The sequence below is a fragment of the Camelina sativa genome, chromosome 19 (assembly GCF_030686135.1).
Source record: "Camelina sativa cultivar CO46 ecotype springtype chromosome 19, ASM3068613v1".
In the NCBI taxonomy this organism is placed as follows: domain Eukaryota; kingdom Viridiplantae; phylum Streptophyta; class Magnoliopsida; order Brassicales; family Brassicaceae; genus Camelina; species Camelina sativa.
The window spans coordinates 6,812,964-6,827,649 of record NC_141898.1 but is presented as its reverse complement, the minus strand read 5'-3'; the positions used below and the strand labels follow the sequence as shown (position 1 = coordinate 6,827,649).

Here is a 14,686-nt window from a genome sequence, read left to right as displayed (position 1 = left end):
GCTGTTTTCTTACTGTACATTAGGCAACCAAAAAGGATTTAAAAAAAAAATAAAAAAGAGAGAGAGAGAGATGAAAACAATCTAAATGGGAAAAAGGTACATGCATTTAGCGCTGTCACAATTTCTCTTCGAGTGTTACTAGTACGTAGCTAGGTATTCATGTATCAACCATGGAAGAATACGCTCTTGGATGCGGAAGGTTCTTCTGCGAAACTACACCTTAACTTATCATGCAAGTGTCACAAGTGGATATCGATTTGTCGAAATCTAATAGTCAAAATCAATTAATTCCCATTTAATATGTTTGATTATTAGTGGTAAGCCAGTATATTTACATTTTTATAGCATATTGTTTTTGTTATCCAGTTTTCACTGTGTTTGTTTAGAGACATGATATTCTGTGTGCCAAACAACTTTTATAAAAAGAGATCTGTTGTCTGTAACAAAATCATACAGTATGCCTAACTCCTTAATCATAGATGATTTCAATGTATACCTAATTCCTAATAACTGAGATTATCACCTAGTCATGATCATACTTTAAAGGTAACTGATACAAATTCAAAAAGGATCCAGAGTATCTTCTGTGATACTGGAAAGTAAACTAATACGTATATTGTAATTGTAACGTTTATAACGTATGTATACATGCTTCGCATAATTAGATCCGAGAGAAATGCGCATTGTTGAATAAGTATGATATCAAAACCGTTGAACGTCTTTAATACGGATATATTCATTTAGAAAATATAATAGTTGATTTTTTAAAATATGTGTGGGTGACGCGGTCGACCGGCGGTTCCGTGGTCACACAAGATCACAAAATCAGATGATGGCCCATAGATAAAAACATTATATGCACGATGACTAGACCGGCTGATACCTTCGAAATCCAACAAAATGTGGTCCATGGTTCTTGATCGTATCGTATGGATCACAAACAATAAAAATTAAAATCATCCATTTTCTTTTTATGTTTCCAATCCAACAAAATCAAAATATGCCTTTCCTTGTCATAATTTTAAGTCACCAAATATGGCTTTTACATTTATTATATCTTGAAACTTCCAACGGTTCCATACTTTATGTATTGTAGTTGATGAACAACCTATATGTTATTTTGAACTACTTACTATTTCGGGAATACACTCTTTATAAGATACTTGACATTCATGGAATTAATTAATTTCCAACAATAATCAGATATTTGACCAACTTATTTAATTTGATGGATTGTTTCTTTACAAATATCATGATTTGCCTTTGGTTAAAAGACCAAACAGATCCGTACACGGTTTACACTCTGATTGTATTCTTCTTAACCATCATTCAATTCAATGATTTTTGTTTGCTATCATATTATGATGTTTAAGGTAGATTAGTGCACAAATTCATCAGTAATCGAATTGAACAAATGTGAACTAAACCGAAAAAAGTCTGATATGAAAATAATACCAGATTTAACTTCGATTAGATTGATTTTATAGAAAACAAAAGATTCATGTAATTAACAATAGAGTTCATAATAAAACCAAAACCGATATGTATAATTATTAGAAGAAAAAGGAAAAATAAATAATGAGAACAGAAAGCCAAAACAGAATTGAAGATGTCCAAAAAAAAATAGAATTGTATATTATAAGATATGTATCCAAGTCGAGTAAGTGATAATTACAAGAGATATACTCAGCATTAACACGGAGTGACCACTCTTGTCGAGAGAGAAGAGAACCACCATGTCGATATTGACCTCTAGCTTCGTTGCGTATCTGGCTTGTGTGCCGTTTTCATCCCTCACGAGTCGTTTTCCCTGTCGTTTTCTTCGCAACCTTTGTATTTATTCGCCAGGTCGACTAACAACGTCCAACCACGTGTACCTTTCTTATCACTCCAACTGGCTTTTTGTTAAATTATTTCCGCCGCTTATATGCAGCCACGTAAGTCAGTCAGTGAATTTATTTTTATTTTCAGGCATGATTGTTTTGGGCCATTTTTTTCATGTGTTTTTTCTCAAAAAAATGTCGGTAAAAAAAGCTTATTTGCAGCTAGCCAGCTACATAACCAAACCTTTTAGCGCGATAACAACAAGAAAAAAAAAACAAATCTTTAGAAAAAACTTGGAAGAGATAAACTTCGATGATAAAAACAAAGCAAATTTGGTTTTTAAAAAACCGCGATGGTAAAATCTGTGTGTGATCTTTATCAGAAAAGGGTGTGATATCTACAAATAGCATATATAGCGAAGTTTTTTTTTCGAATAAATCAGTACTGACGACTAAAAAATATGTAAACGGTAGGGAAATAACATGCAACTTAGAAATGCTAATCCATTCTTATTTATGTTAACAGTTAATCACAGTTGATAACTGAAAATGCTTTCTGCATTGCTGACACACCAAATATAGAAATCGACTGTCTATTAAAAACCAAAAGCACAAAAAAGCAAGAGACATGCACCACCCGTAAGTCTTAACCATGAAGCAATATCTATTTTAGATATTTTTTACAAATAAAACCGTAAAATTTAGCTGTCGAACACATATGCTAAAAATAAAGCTAGAAACAACACGATTTTAGTTTTTTAGATGCGTTATTAAGCTTCCAAACTCCAGACTCTTGTGTACATTTTGACTTATTAGGACCAAGCCACAGAGAGGATGACACGAGTCTTAGTACTAGGATTATAAATAAGTTTTAGTGGTGCTGATTTTATTGGGATCGGAAAAAAATCATATATCAATGATGATTTGTAATGATACCAACCAAATAAAAATGACTCAATCAGTCAGCATTATTATATTTCAGTGCTATCTGACATGAATTCGAATATGATAGTATAGGTCAAATTGGTAAAACTTACTAAATAAAGTAGGTCTAATGGAATGAACGAAATTTATATTGTAATTAGAAGAAGAACATTTCTCACCATTACCAAAAAAAAAGAACATTTCTCAAGTGGGTGTTCTTTTTTTCTTGCTTCTATTGGACACAACACAAAAGATTAGAACACGTAAAACTAGACTACTTTTAAAAAGAGATCTAGTACCTCTCTTCTCCAAAAAAAGAAATATTTTGATTTAGGACTAACATAGAAATGTGGAATACTTGTATGATTTTTTTTTTTTTTTTTTTACATACTCCTTAGTGGTTATACTTATTTTCATCCCCATCTATATAAATTCCTGGTTTTACCCGAAAAAATATACAACCCAAAATATGGAGGAGTTGCATAGTCGAAAACCTTTGTTATCATTATTTGAAAAAATTCCGTTTATCATGGCGTTCCTTTTCATCCGTACACTATTGTTACTTTCTAAAGGGACATAGTAGAAAAAAAAAACCAATTATCCTATTATTGTTTTTGTTGCTTTTAGCACAAAGTTCAACTCACCAAATCACATCACATCATATAAATACCATTTGGATCATCAACATAGTTTGCATTGCCAAAACCTTTCCTCAAGAAAAAAAAAACTTAAATTTTTTTACACATTGTGATATATGAGAACAAAACTTTGTTCCCCTTTCTCATTATCACCAAATACCACCTGCTGTTTTTTTTTTTTTGTTTAATATTTGATTATTTATTTGCACTCATCTACTACTTACTTGGTTACATCTCACCCTCATCTTCTTCTTCGATCGTACACTGTCACTCGTCTCTTCTGAAATTTTCCCAACCAAAAAAAAAAACAAACCTTTCCATTTTTTCCGGAAATCATATTAGGTAAGAAAATCTAGACTTTTGGCTCCGTGAGATCTAACGAAACATGGCGGCCGTCGATTCAACTGATCGGCGGGACTTCATCGTGAACATCAACGGCCAAGAGAGTGGAGCCGTCGGTGCTACAGGGTCAAGCAGCAATGCTGAGGGAGGTAATGTTTGGAAAGAATCAAGTTATGATTTCTGGGATGGTGAAAAGGGTAAGAATGATAAGAAAGGAGACGACGACGACGAAGACGGCGGCAGTTTCCATTTCAGGCAGCCGACGGAGCGGCGGAGGCATAAGTCGGCTGAGTTATCTGACCCGCCGGCGAAGCTGATTCGTCAGTTTCTCCACAAGCAGAGAGCTTCAGGAGACGAGATCTCTCTTGATGTTGAGCTTAACATGGCTGAGCTACAGAGCAACACGCCGCCACGTGCTGCAACTGCAAGCAACACACCGCGACGTGGCTTGTCGACTATTTCTGAGTCTTCCTCTCCGTTCACGACCAAAGTTAAAGCCGACGCTGTAAGACGGAGGCAGAACAGAATATCTCTTGGTGGAAGTAGCGACGAAGAAGGACGAAACAGAGACGAAGCAGAGGTTATGAAGTGTGCTTCGAACAAACCGATGCTGAGGAGGAACAAGACGAAATCAAGATTGCAGGATCCTCCGACACCGACACATCCAGCGATTGACAAAACAGAGATGAAGTCCGGTCGGAGATCCGGGATTTTTAAATCTGGGTTTCTTGGGAAAAGCCCTAAAGCGGGTACTCCAGGTCGAGGTGGGGTCTTGGATGAAGAAGAAGAGGAAGATCCGTTTCTAGACGAGGATTTACCGGAGGAATACAAAAGGGACAAACTTAGCATCTGGCTTTTGCTTGAATGGATAAGTCTTGTTCTGATAGTAACCAGTTTGGTCTGTAGCTTGACCGTACATAACTTGAAACGCAAGACATGGTGGAAGCTAGATTTGTGGAAATGGGAAGTGACGGTTTTGGTGTTGATATGTGGGAGATTAGTCTCGAGTTGGATAGTGAGAATCATTGTATTCTTGGTCGAGAAGAACTTCCTGTGGAGGAAAAGGGTTTTGTACTTCGTCTACGGTGTGAGAAAATCTGTTCAAAACTGCTTGTGGTTAGGGCTAGTGTTGCTCGCGTGGCATTTCTTGTTCGATAAGAAAGTCGAAAGAGAGACTCGGATCACGCCGCTTCAGTACGTGACAAGAGTGTTGGTGTGTTTCCTCGTAGCTGTTATCATTTGGTTGGTTAAAACAATTCTGGTTAAGGTTCTTGCTTCATCGTTCCACATGAGCACTTACTTCGATCGGATCCAGGAGTCGTTGTTCACTCAATACGTAATTGAGACTCTCTCGGGTCCTCCTTTGATGGAGATTCAGAGAATGGAGGAAGAAGAGCAAAAGGTAACAGAGGATGTCAAAAGCTTAGAGAAACTAGCTGGAGCTAAGTTGCCTCCAGCTCTAAAGGAGACTGTTAAAAGTTTTATGAAAGTCGGGAGAGCACCAGCTGGGCTGACTCGGATTGGTTCCAAGAAAGGAGTAGACAGGGACGGGATTAGGATTGATCATTTGCAGAGAATGAACACAAAGAATGTATCTGCTTGGAACATGAAGAGATTGATGAACATAATACGAAAAGGCGCTCTTTCTACTTTGGATCAACAGATTCAGGACACAAGTCAGGAGGATGAAGACGCTACGCAGATACGAAGCGAGTACGAAGCTAAATGTGCAGCTAGGAAGATTTTCCACAATGTCACCGAGCCAGGTTCCAGGTATAATTAATTATATATAGCTTTAATTTCATCATCAAATATATCAAAGTTCTTGATTAGGTTGATTTCAGCTTAAACTAATTAAGAGGATCTTATATATGGTTTTTAGGTACATATATTTGGAAGACTTCTTGCGTTTTTTATGTGAAGAGGAGTCTGAAAGAGCCATAGATCTATTTGAAGGAGCTTCAGAGAGCCATAAGATCAGCAAGTCTTGCCTCAAGAATTGGGTGGTAAGTCTCAAATTCGATATATCTCAAGAAACTTTTTCATGGAAAGTAGAGTTACGTACGTTATCTAATTAATCTCGTGTTAATTTCTTCACAGGTTAAGGCGTTTAGAGAACGGAGGGCTCTGGCTTTGACCTTAAACGATACAAAAACAGCAGTGAACAGGCTTCACCGCATAATCAATGTGGTGATTGGCATTATAGTCATAGTCATCTGGCTCCTTATACTAGGAATCGCCACAACTAGATTCTTGCTAGTCTTAAGCTCTCAGCTTCTTCTAGTAGCCTTTGTATTCGGAAACTCATGCAAAACCATTTTCGAAGCCATCATTTTCCTTTTCGTTATGCACCCATTTGATGTCGGTGACCGATGCGAAATCGACGGTGTTCAGGTTTGTTCTCTCCTATATATATACATTAAAATTGCTTTTGACGTTTACTATGACGGCCTTGTTCTAATCTATCAATTGTTTATGTATACCAGTTGGTTGTGGAGGAGATGAACATATTGACGACTGTTTTCTTGCGATATGATAATCAAAAGATCATATACCCGAACAGTGTTCTTGGCACAAAACCGATAGCTAACTATTACCGAAGTCCTGATATGGGAGACGCGGTCGAATTCTTTATCCATATAGCAACACCTCCTGAAAAGATAGCTGCTATTAAACAGAGAATACTCAGGTTCGTTAAACCCTAAACCGGTAAATCCTAAACGATATATGTACTAAAGGTTTAACATTATGATTCTTAACATTATTTCTTATGTTTAATTTTCATGCAGTTATGTAGACAACAAGAAGGATTATTGGTATCCTGCACCTATGATAGTGTACCTAAACATTGACAACTTGAATAGTGTGAAAATCGCGGTGTGGTTGACACATAGAATGAATCATCAAGACATGGGAGAGAGGTATATAAGAAGAGGTCAATTACTAGAGGAAGTTGGAAAAGCTTGTAGAGAGCTCGATATCGAGTATCGTTTATATCCTCTAAACATTAATGTTCGAAGTCTCCCTCCTACGGCTGGTCCAGCGACTTCAGACCGTATTCCTCCTTCATGGATGCAACAACGCAATCCTTGAATTGAAATGATTTTAGAGAGAGAGATGGAATGATATAACTTCCACTGCGTTATGTTATGCGAAAGAAGATTATGAATTCTTTTGTGTATATACTTTATGTATGAGTGGTTTTGTTTGAAGTTAGTAGTTTGTGATGCTTTAAGAGTAAGTAGTTATTGTTGTAGCTAAGTTTATGGCCTTGAGACAATTTTTTATATTGTTCTACTAAATCGAGGGAATGAAGGCACAATTGTAAAACCTTAGGTCTTTATGAAATGGTTCAATTCAAGTTTGCATAAACTAGCATTTAATTTGTAAAACACTTGTTTCAAAATAAATTAGAAACTTAAAAAAAAATACTATAATAGTCTATATATTGCAGAAAATTATCAATTATTTATCATATTGATAAATCAAAACATTATCTAGACGTGTTTAATTTTTGTTTAGAATGCAATTAATTAATTGATTAATGGAGATCGGATCGGGAACCAGATCTATCCAACCGCGCCAAGGCCCGCGTTACATGTGTGAATCTAACGAAACCCGGGATCAATTCGGATCCAGAACCGGATCCCTTTATCCTAACCCACCCGAAACCCCTAAATCCGGGTCTTTAAATAACCCAAATCGTCCATCGGATCTGATAATACTTCGATCCAGCTTCTTCCCACCCGTAACCCTTAAAAGAGCTCCTCGGATCCTCCGATTCTAGTCTCCACAGATTCTGACGGCTTTTATTATAATTTGTTAAACAAAGAAAGGTGCCGCAAATTTCAAACCTTGTTGCTTTTGCTCTGTTCGTCGTCTCTAACTCTCTTTGCTAATTTCCTCGTGTATCAAAAAAACTCTGCCTTGCTCGCAAAATTCAAAAGGGTTCTGTTTGTTTGTTTGTTTTCAGTGTATGACTAATTTCATCAGAAAGTTTTCACCTTTTGTTTGATTTCATTCATCTCAATTTGTGTGGTTGTGTTATTGTTGAATAATGTGGTTTTATGATTTTGATCTCTGTTGTTGCAATGTTGAATCTTTTGGTTTTGATCAAAGTGTATAATGCCTGCTGTTGTTGGTTAAGATGATGATCTTTGTAACGCTTAGTAAAGTCTAAAGTTTTGTTTTTTTTTTTAAATCAATGAATAGGTGGAGCAGCTATACGAGTTTTTTTGTATGAGATGGATGAATCAAATGAGATCATCTTGCAGAAATCGAAGAGGTTGACATCTGTTGTTTGGAATTACTTTGAGAGGGTGAGAAAGGCTGATGTGTGTTATGCTGTTTGCATTCAATGTAATAAGAAACTCAGTGGTTCGAGCAACAGCGGGACAACTCATCTTAGGAACCATCTTATGCGGTGTCTCAAACGAACCAATCATGACATGTCTCAGTTGCTGACACCTAAAAGAAAGAAAAAAGAGAATCCAGTTACTATTGCTACTCCTATCAGTTTCGATGAGGGTCAACCTAAAGACGAGTATCTCAGACCTAAGTTCGATCATGAGCAACAACGTAGGGACGAGGTGGTTCTAAGCCGAGGAAGTGGAGGAAGGTTTAGTCAAGAAAGGAGTCAGGTTGATCTTGCACGTATGATTATTATGCACGGTTATCCGTTAGCCATGGTTGATCATGTTGGTTTCAAAGTGTTTGCTAGGAACCTTCAGCCCTTGTTTGAAGCTGTGCCTAATAGCACAATTGAGGATTCATGTATGGAGATTTACATGAGGGAGAAGCAGAGAGTGCAGCACACTTTGAATAACTTATACGGCAAGATCAATCTTTCGGTGGAGATGTGGTCTTCACGGGATAATGCTAACTGTGTGTGTTTGGCCTCTCATTATATCGATGAGGAGTGGAGGCTACACAGGAATGTTCTTAACTTTATCACCTTGGATCCTTCTCATACTGAAGATATGCTCTCTGAAGTAATCGTCAGATGTTTGATTGAATGGAGGCTTGAGAGCAAGCTTTTCGCTGTAACGTTTGACAGTTTTTCTGTTAATGAAGAGACTGTCCTGCGAATTAAAGACCACATGTCTCAGAGCAGCCAGATCTTAATCAACGGGCAGTTACTTGAGTTGAAATCTGCCGCTCATCTTCTGAGTTTTCTTGTCCAAGATTGCTTGGAGGCTATGAGAGATGTGATCCAAAAGATTCGAGGAAGTGTGAGATATGTCAAGAGCTCACAATCAACACAAGTAAGGTTCAATGAAATCGCTCAACTCGCTGGAATCAACTCCCACAAGATCTTGGTTCTTGATTCTCTTGTTAACTCGAACTCTACTTACCTGATGCTTGAAACTGTGCTGGAGTACAAGGGTGCGTTTTGCCATCTGCGTGATCACGATCACGCGTTTGATTCATCTCTAACCGATGAGGAGTGGGAATGGACAAGATACGTCACCGGTTATCTTAAACTTGTGTTCGATATTGCCTCTGACTTTGCAAGAAACAAGTTCCCGACAGCAAATGTATACTTTGTTGAGATGTGTGATTTCCACATCCAGTTGATCGAGTGGTGCAAGAACCAGGACAATTTCTTGAGTTCTCTTGCAGCAAATATGAAGGCTAAATTCGATGAGTATTGGAACAAATGCAGCCTTGTTTTAGCCATCGCTGCCATATTGGATCCTCGATTCAAGATGAAGTTGGTAGAGTATTACTACTCGAAGATCTATGGCAGTACGGCTCTGGACCGCATCAAGGAAGTGTCGAATGGTGTCAAGGAGCTTCTTGATGCATATTCGATGTGCTCAACCATTGTCGGTGAAGACTCTTCTTTCTCTGGCTCTGGCTTAGGTAGAACCATGGACACTAGAGACAGATTGAAAGGATTCGACAAGTTTCTCCGTGAAACTTCTCAGAACCTGAACACAGCATCGGATTTGGACAAATACTTGTCTGAACCAGTGTTCCCCCGTACTGGCGAGTTCAACATTCTGAATTACTGGAAGGTTCATACACCAAGATACCCTGTCCTCTCTCTTCTAGCACGGGACATTTTAGGGACGCCAATGTCAATCCTTGCGCCTGATTCAACATTTAACTCTGGGACACCCATGATCGCTGATAGCCAGAGTTCCTTGAACCCTGATATTAGACAGGCTTTGTTCTGTGCACAGGATTGGTTGTCTACAGAAACAGAAGGTACAATCCCAAACTCTCTATTCAAGTCTTTTTTTTCTCCTTTATAAAGAACTCAAAACAGTCAATCTTCAACTCCTACTGACTTAGCTTTTAAATCTTATAACGAGCCAAGAAACTCTACCATTGTCTAGACAATACGCTCCAGCTTAGTGAAGAGAAGAACAAAATTCAAGGTACTGAGCTCTTTCTGTTCCTTTCTTCCATTGTCTTCTTCATCATTTTTACATCATCATTTTTATGGAATGTCTCTCAGTAGTTCGCTAAGGTGCTAAGGTGATTAAGCGAAAGCAAAATGCTGGTAGATGGTCGTGTGGCGAAGATGGGGACAGAAAGTACAGAGGGTTTAATGTAGTTTGCATTTGAGTTTGCGATTTTTATTTATGCAGTAGGAAGATTAACATATGAGAGATAATGTTCTTGTAACAAATATAGAATCCTCAAGTTCAAAGCAAAGGGAAATAAGTTACATAAATCAGTCGATTTTGTTTCTTTCTTCAACTCTTCTCCTTATCTTGATATGGAAACGAACAGGCATTATAATAGGAGTAGGAAATGAAGAATCAAGAAGGATAGTAAAGTAAACTCAAATAAATTGATCTGTGTAAAAATATTAATGTAAACAAAGATGTGTTGTGATGTAGAATGTGTGAAGAGAGCTACATGTAAGTCGTAGAATGCAAAAGAGTAAATGAATCGTATGATAAATCAAATCAAAATTAAAGTAGAAACATTCTAGTGAACACAGAGAGAATAAGAGTGTGTGTGTGTGTGTGTATGTGTGTTTTACGTTCGCTTGTTGGGTTCGAAGACGTATTTGATCAACGAATCTTTGATGGAAAGCATCTCTGGGAACTCCTTGTTGAGCTTGGAACCATCCATCTCGTTGTTGCTCCGTGGTGCAACGATGACCTTAGCCTGTTCTTCCAAAGTGAAGTTGGACCATTTGAAATCCGGCTCAATGTAACTCTTGTACATCTCTAGAATCTCGTTGTGGCTCACCACTCCTGGATTGGTGAAGTTCCATATCCCCCTTAGGTTCCTCTTCGCCATTTCGATTGAGATTGGTAAGAGTTCGTCTAGTATGGTCATGCTGTTTGGGATGTTCACCACTTTGTTATAACGCGAGATCTTTGTGATGAAGTTCCTCGGGTTATTTAAGTCTGATGAGATTGGCATCCGCACTCTCAAGGTGCATACGTTGTCAAATTCTCTTAGAAGCTCTTCGACCTTGCAAAAATAGAAACAAGAGGATTTTTATGGACAGAGTTTAAACAAAATTGAGGATCAGATGTGGTTTGGTTATGTGATGTTATCCTACCATTGCTTTTGTTTTTGAGTAGAAAGAACCGGTGAAGTTCGGTTTGTCTTCTTCTTTAAAACCAATCCCTGAACCTTCTGGATGCGCAGCATCGTACTCGAATATACAACCAGTGGCAAAGTTCATCATCAGCAGATCATTCTCTCTGCAAACATCTGCTAGAGTCAAAGTTCCAGCAACATTGACCCGGATGGTCTCGGTTTTGTGAGATTCACACCAGTCAACATTGGGTCTACCAGTTAAACCCGCAGCGTTGAAGACATGACTTGGTTTGATGCTGCGAATATCCGCCATTAGAGAAGCTCTGTCTTCTAGTCTCCCTTTTCCATACTCGTATGGAATCCCTTGCTTCTCACATATTTTTCCCAGAAGACCACCGAGCCACCCAGTCTTCCCATAGATGAGGAACTTTAAAGATGGTTTGTCTGCAGAACCACCAGCCCTGGTCGGAGTAACCACCGTGAATGTCTGATTACCATCTGTTTTCTTGTGCTCGTCAGAGCCATCAGAGTGTCGGTCACCTGGCATCATGAGCATCCGTGGATGAGGAAGCAGAGCTCCAGAAACGTCGCCCCACCACTCAGGGTTCTCAGTGTACCATTCCATTGTCTTCCTGAGTCCTTCTTCCCAAGTGGTTCGTTCACACCAACCCAATTTCTTCAGCTTCTGGTCATCGAGGAAGTACCTCTGGTCATTGAAAGGCCGGTTCTCCACAAACTGAATGGTGGAGTCAGGGTCTATTCCGAAGAGTTTGCTGATGTCATTGGCAACGTCAATCACTCTCCTTTCTCTAGTAGTCCCGATATTGTAGACATGGTTAACTTCCCCTTTGTGAAGAACAACCTCAAACGCCTCAGCAACATCTTCGCAGTAGAGGTAACTCCTAACATTAGATCCATCTCCGTGGATCGGGAGAGGCTTCCCATTCATGGCCAACAGGATGAACTTAGGAATCAACTTTTCAGGAAACTGGTTAGGACCATAAACATTATTCCCGCGAGTTGTTATAACTGGTAAACCGTACGATCTACCATATGCCATCACAAGCATCTCAGCTCCAGCCTTAGTAGCAGAGTACGGGTTAGTAGGAAGCAACTGAGAAGCCTCGTGATTTCCAACAGAAGCATCCTCATCAGTCTCTCCATAGACCTCATCAGTACTGACATGGATAAACCTCCTGATCTGGCCAGTGACTTTGCAAGCTTCAAGAAGAACATGGGTACCATAGATATTGTTCTTGGTAAACTCAAAGCTATTACCGAAAGAGTTGTCAACATGAGTTTGAGCAGCAAAGTGCATAATGGTGTCGATTTCTTCAGTGATGAGAAGGTAGTTGACAAGGTCAGCACTGGCGATGTCACCTTTCACGAACTTGAAGTTGGGAGAGGATTTAGAAGGGTTGAGGTTTTTGAGGTTAGAACAGTAATCAAGCTTGTCAAGCACAACGATTTTGTAGTCAGGGTAGCTACGAACAAGTCTGTTGGCAACATGGGAGGCAATGAAACCAGCAGCCCCAGTGATGAGGATGTTCTTTGGCTTATAAGTAGCCATGTGAATGTGGAAATACAATCAAATCTGTAACCATGAAAATTGCATTCAGGAAAGCTTCAGTAATGACGAAACAGCACAATTATTATACCACCAAGAACAAAAGAATCGAGCGAATTCGAAATGTAATTTAATCAAACAGATAGACTACAAAACTAAGCAGGCACCGTTCAGATCTATCAATTCTGGGAAATCTCATTCACTGTGATTCAGCTCAATAAAAGATAATTCATGAAGCAACAGCGATGCTAATCGCGAGATATTCTAAAAATGATCACAGATCTAGATCCACAGGAGTAGCAATCAAATACGCTAAAAATATTTCCCAGAGATTGAGCAGCAGATCCAAATGAGAAACGATGAGAAAGCATCAGACAATCAATCATACATAATAAACCTTCAGAACATCGAATCAAACACAGCAATCACAAATGAAGGGTCAGAGATCATCAAACACAGAATTTGGGAAAGCAGAAGAAGAGCTCACGTACCGGGAACGATTGAGAGAGAGATCAGGATGAATGAATCTACTAAAGCTTGAAAAAATCTGAGGAGAGGAGAGGAGAGAGAGGGATCAATGGGAGGAGAAGATAAATAAATAAATAAAGGAGTGAAGAAGAAAGAGAGGGAACGGAAGGGGAAGAACCAAAACGGACGAGCGTCTCTGAAATTAAAGAGACTCTCTCTCTCTTTAAGAGAGAGTTAAAAAAGCCTTTTCTCTTTTTAATTTTTGGGAGAGACAGTTACGGAGAACCAGGGGGAGACTACGAAATGACTAGTTTGCCCATTATTACACTGTAGCTAAAATGGATTGATTGTTTTTTTTTTTTTTGCACCTGACATTAATTGTTTTAATTGCTACTAACTATCATATTTATAGATTAATTAACCGAAAATATAGGCAAACGTAGAAATTTCGATTTGTCCGCATGAGTTTCGGTTTCACAATTTCTAAATTAATAAATAGTAGTGGTATATATATGTAGGAAGACAAAATTTTTTTTTTGTGTAATTTATTAATTTTGAACGAACAAACATAAATACAGTACTATTTTTTAGTATCATAAAAAAAAATTGTTTTCTTTGTATCATTAGTAGTTTAGTACTAGACTTACATGCTACTATAAATTATCTACTTAAAACAGTAAAAATCCTACTAACAGAATGTGAAGACATGTTCTTCAAATAAAAATCCTACTAACAAAATGAAAAAAGACATGTTCTTCAAATAAAAATCCTACAAAATGAAAAAAAAAAAAGTTATATACAACATGTTAGAATACTAGTGTTGGATCAGAAAAACACTTTTCTTTGCTTATACCAAAAAAAAAAAAAATATAGTTTTCTTTGCTTACAAAAACTTTATAGTATGACATATATAAAGCCCATGGTCTTTTTTAATCACCACCATGACTGATTCACACTAGTAATGGTGACTGATTCAATCATCACTTAGAGCAAGCCCATCGGTCATCTCTACGGGATGTCTTTTATTTTTGAGAAAACTAACGATTCTACCACAATCTATACTAAAACTTAACACAACTACCACATTTGCAAATTCATTTTCCCGGCTACCACAAAGATAATTGAAAAAGACCAATATGTCCTTCCCATTACATACAGATCTCAATTTTTAATAATTTTTTTTAATAATTTATCATTCCCATACTCGTGTATGTGTCTATTCATTCTTCTACCAAAACTTCGTTCAAAAGCAATTCTCCGCAACGACCGAGCACCAAACATCCCAACTAAAAATCTGGATCAAAAAGAGATCTGTTGTAACCAAAGAGAGAGATCGTGAGATAGAAGAACACATAAGAAAGAAAGTCAACTAGAGAGGTTCTCTCCGGCGCCAAAAGACAAGCTGGACAAAA

The 14,686-nt window shown here is 38.0% G+C and overlaps 3 protein-coding genes across 14 annotated transcripts; 2 read left to right on the top strand and 1 right to left on the bottom strand.

Annotated features, from left to right (window-relative positions):
* Window positions 1-3,204: 3,204 nt before the first annotated feature.
* Window positions 3,205-7,099, top strand: LOC104767514 (mechanosensitive ion channel protein 5). The gene is made up of 5 exons (XM_087502830.1): window positions 3,205-5,500; window positions 5,610-5,733; window positions 5,828-6,121; window positions 6,214-6,416; window positions 6,517-7,099. The coding sequence occupies exons 1-5, from the start codon at window positions 3,771-3,773 to the stop codon at window positions 6,818-6,820; spliced, it is 2,655 nt and encodes an 884-aa protein (XP_087358956.1). The 5' UTR covers window positions 3,205-3,770; the 3' UTR covers window positions 6,821-7,099.
* Window positions 7,100-7,273: 174 nt separating this feature from the next.
* LOC104765295 (zinc finger BED domain-containing protein RICESLEEPER 1-like) lies at window positions 7,274-10,412 on the top strand. 12 transcript variants are annotated; one of them, XM_087502833.1, is made up of 4 exons: window positions 7,274-7,563; window positions 7,940-9,940; window positions 10,072-10,113; window positions 10,197-10,412. In XM_087502833.1, the coding sequence occupies exons 2-4, from the start codon at window positions 7,972-7,974 to the stop codon at window positions 10,202-10,204; spliced, it is 2,019 nt and encodes a 672-aa protein (XP_087358959.1). In that variant the 5' UTR covers window positions 7,274-7,563; window positions 7,940-7,971; the 3' UTR covers window positions 10,205-10,412. The 12 variants fall into 12 exon arrangements, with proteins under 12 accessions (XP_087358959.1, XP_087358957.1, XP_010487286.2 ...); XM_087502831.1 differs by having other exon boundaries at window positions 10,194-10,412; XM_010488984.3 differs by having other exon boundaries at window positions 10,053-10,113.
* A 101-nt stretch (window positions 10,413-10,513) lies between these two features.
* On the bottom strand, window positions 10,514-13,654 carry LOC109124647 (trifunctional UDP-glucose 4,6-dehydratase/UDP-4-keto-6-deoxy-D-glucose 3,5-epimerase/UDP-4-keto-L-rhamnose-reductase RHM3). The gene is made up of 3 exons (XM_010488980.3): window positions 13,298-13,654; window positions 11,259-12,833; window positions 10,514-11,167 (listed from the first exon to the last, which is right to left on the bottom strand). Exons 2-3 carry the CDS (start codon window positions 12,807-12,809, stop codon window positions 10,724-10,726), a joined length of 1,995 nt encoding a protein of 664 aa, XP_010487282.2. The 5' UTR covers window positions 12,810-12,833; window positions 13,298-13,654; the 3' UTR covers window positions 10,514-10,723.
* Window positions 13,655-14,686: the final 1,032 nt, after the last annotated feature.

What these genes read in the sequence shown, in the direction of transcription:
- LOC104767514 (XM_087502830.1), top strand. Translation starts at nt 3,771, where the DNA reads ATGGCGGCCGTCGATTCAACTGATCGGCGGGACTTCATCGTGAACATC. An exon ending in GTCACCGAGCCAGGTTCCAG is followed by an intron (nt 5,501 to 5,609) that starts GTATAATTAATT and finishes TATGGTTTTTAG; the next exon opens with GTACATATATTTGGAAGACT. An exon ending in ATTAAACAGAGAATACTCAG is followed by an intron (nt 6,417 to 6,516) that starts GTTCGTTAAACC and finishes ATTTTCATGCAG; the next exon opens with TTATGTAGACAACAAGAAGG.
- LOC104765295 (XM_087502831.1), top strand. Translation starts at nt 7,972, where the DNA reads ATGGATGAATCAAATGAGATCATCTTGCAGAAATCGAAGAGGTTGACA. An exon ending in GTTGTCTACAGAAACAGAAG is followed by an intron (nt 9,941 to 10,071) that starts GTACAATCCCAA and finishes ACCATTGTCTAG; the next exon opens with ACAATACGCTCCAGCTTAGT.
- LOC109124647 (XM_010488980.3), bottom strand. Translation starts at nt 12,809, where the DNA reads ATGGCTACTTATAAGCCAAAGAACATCCTCATCACTGGGGCTGCTGGT. An exon ending in ACTCAAAAACAAAAGCAATG is followed by an intron (nt 11,168 to 11,258) that starts GTAGGATAACAT and finishes TATTTTTGCAAG; the next exon opens with GTCGAAGAGCTTCTAAGAGA.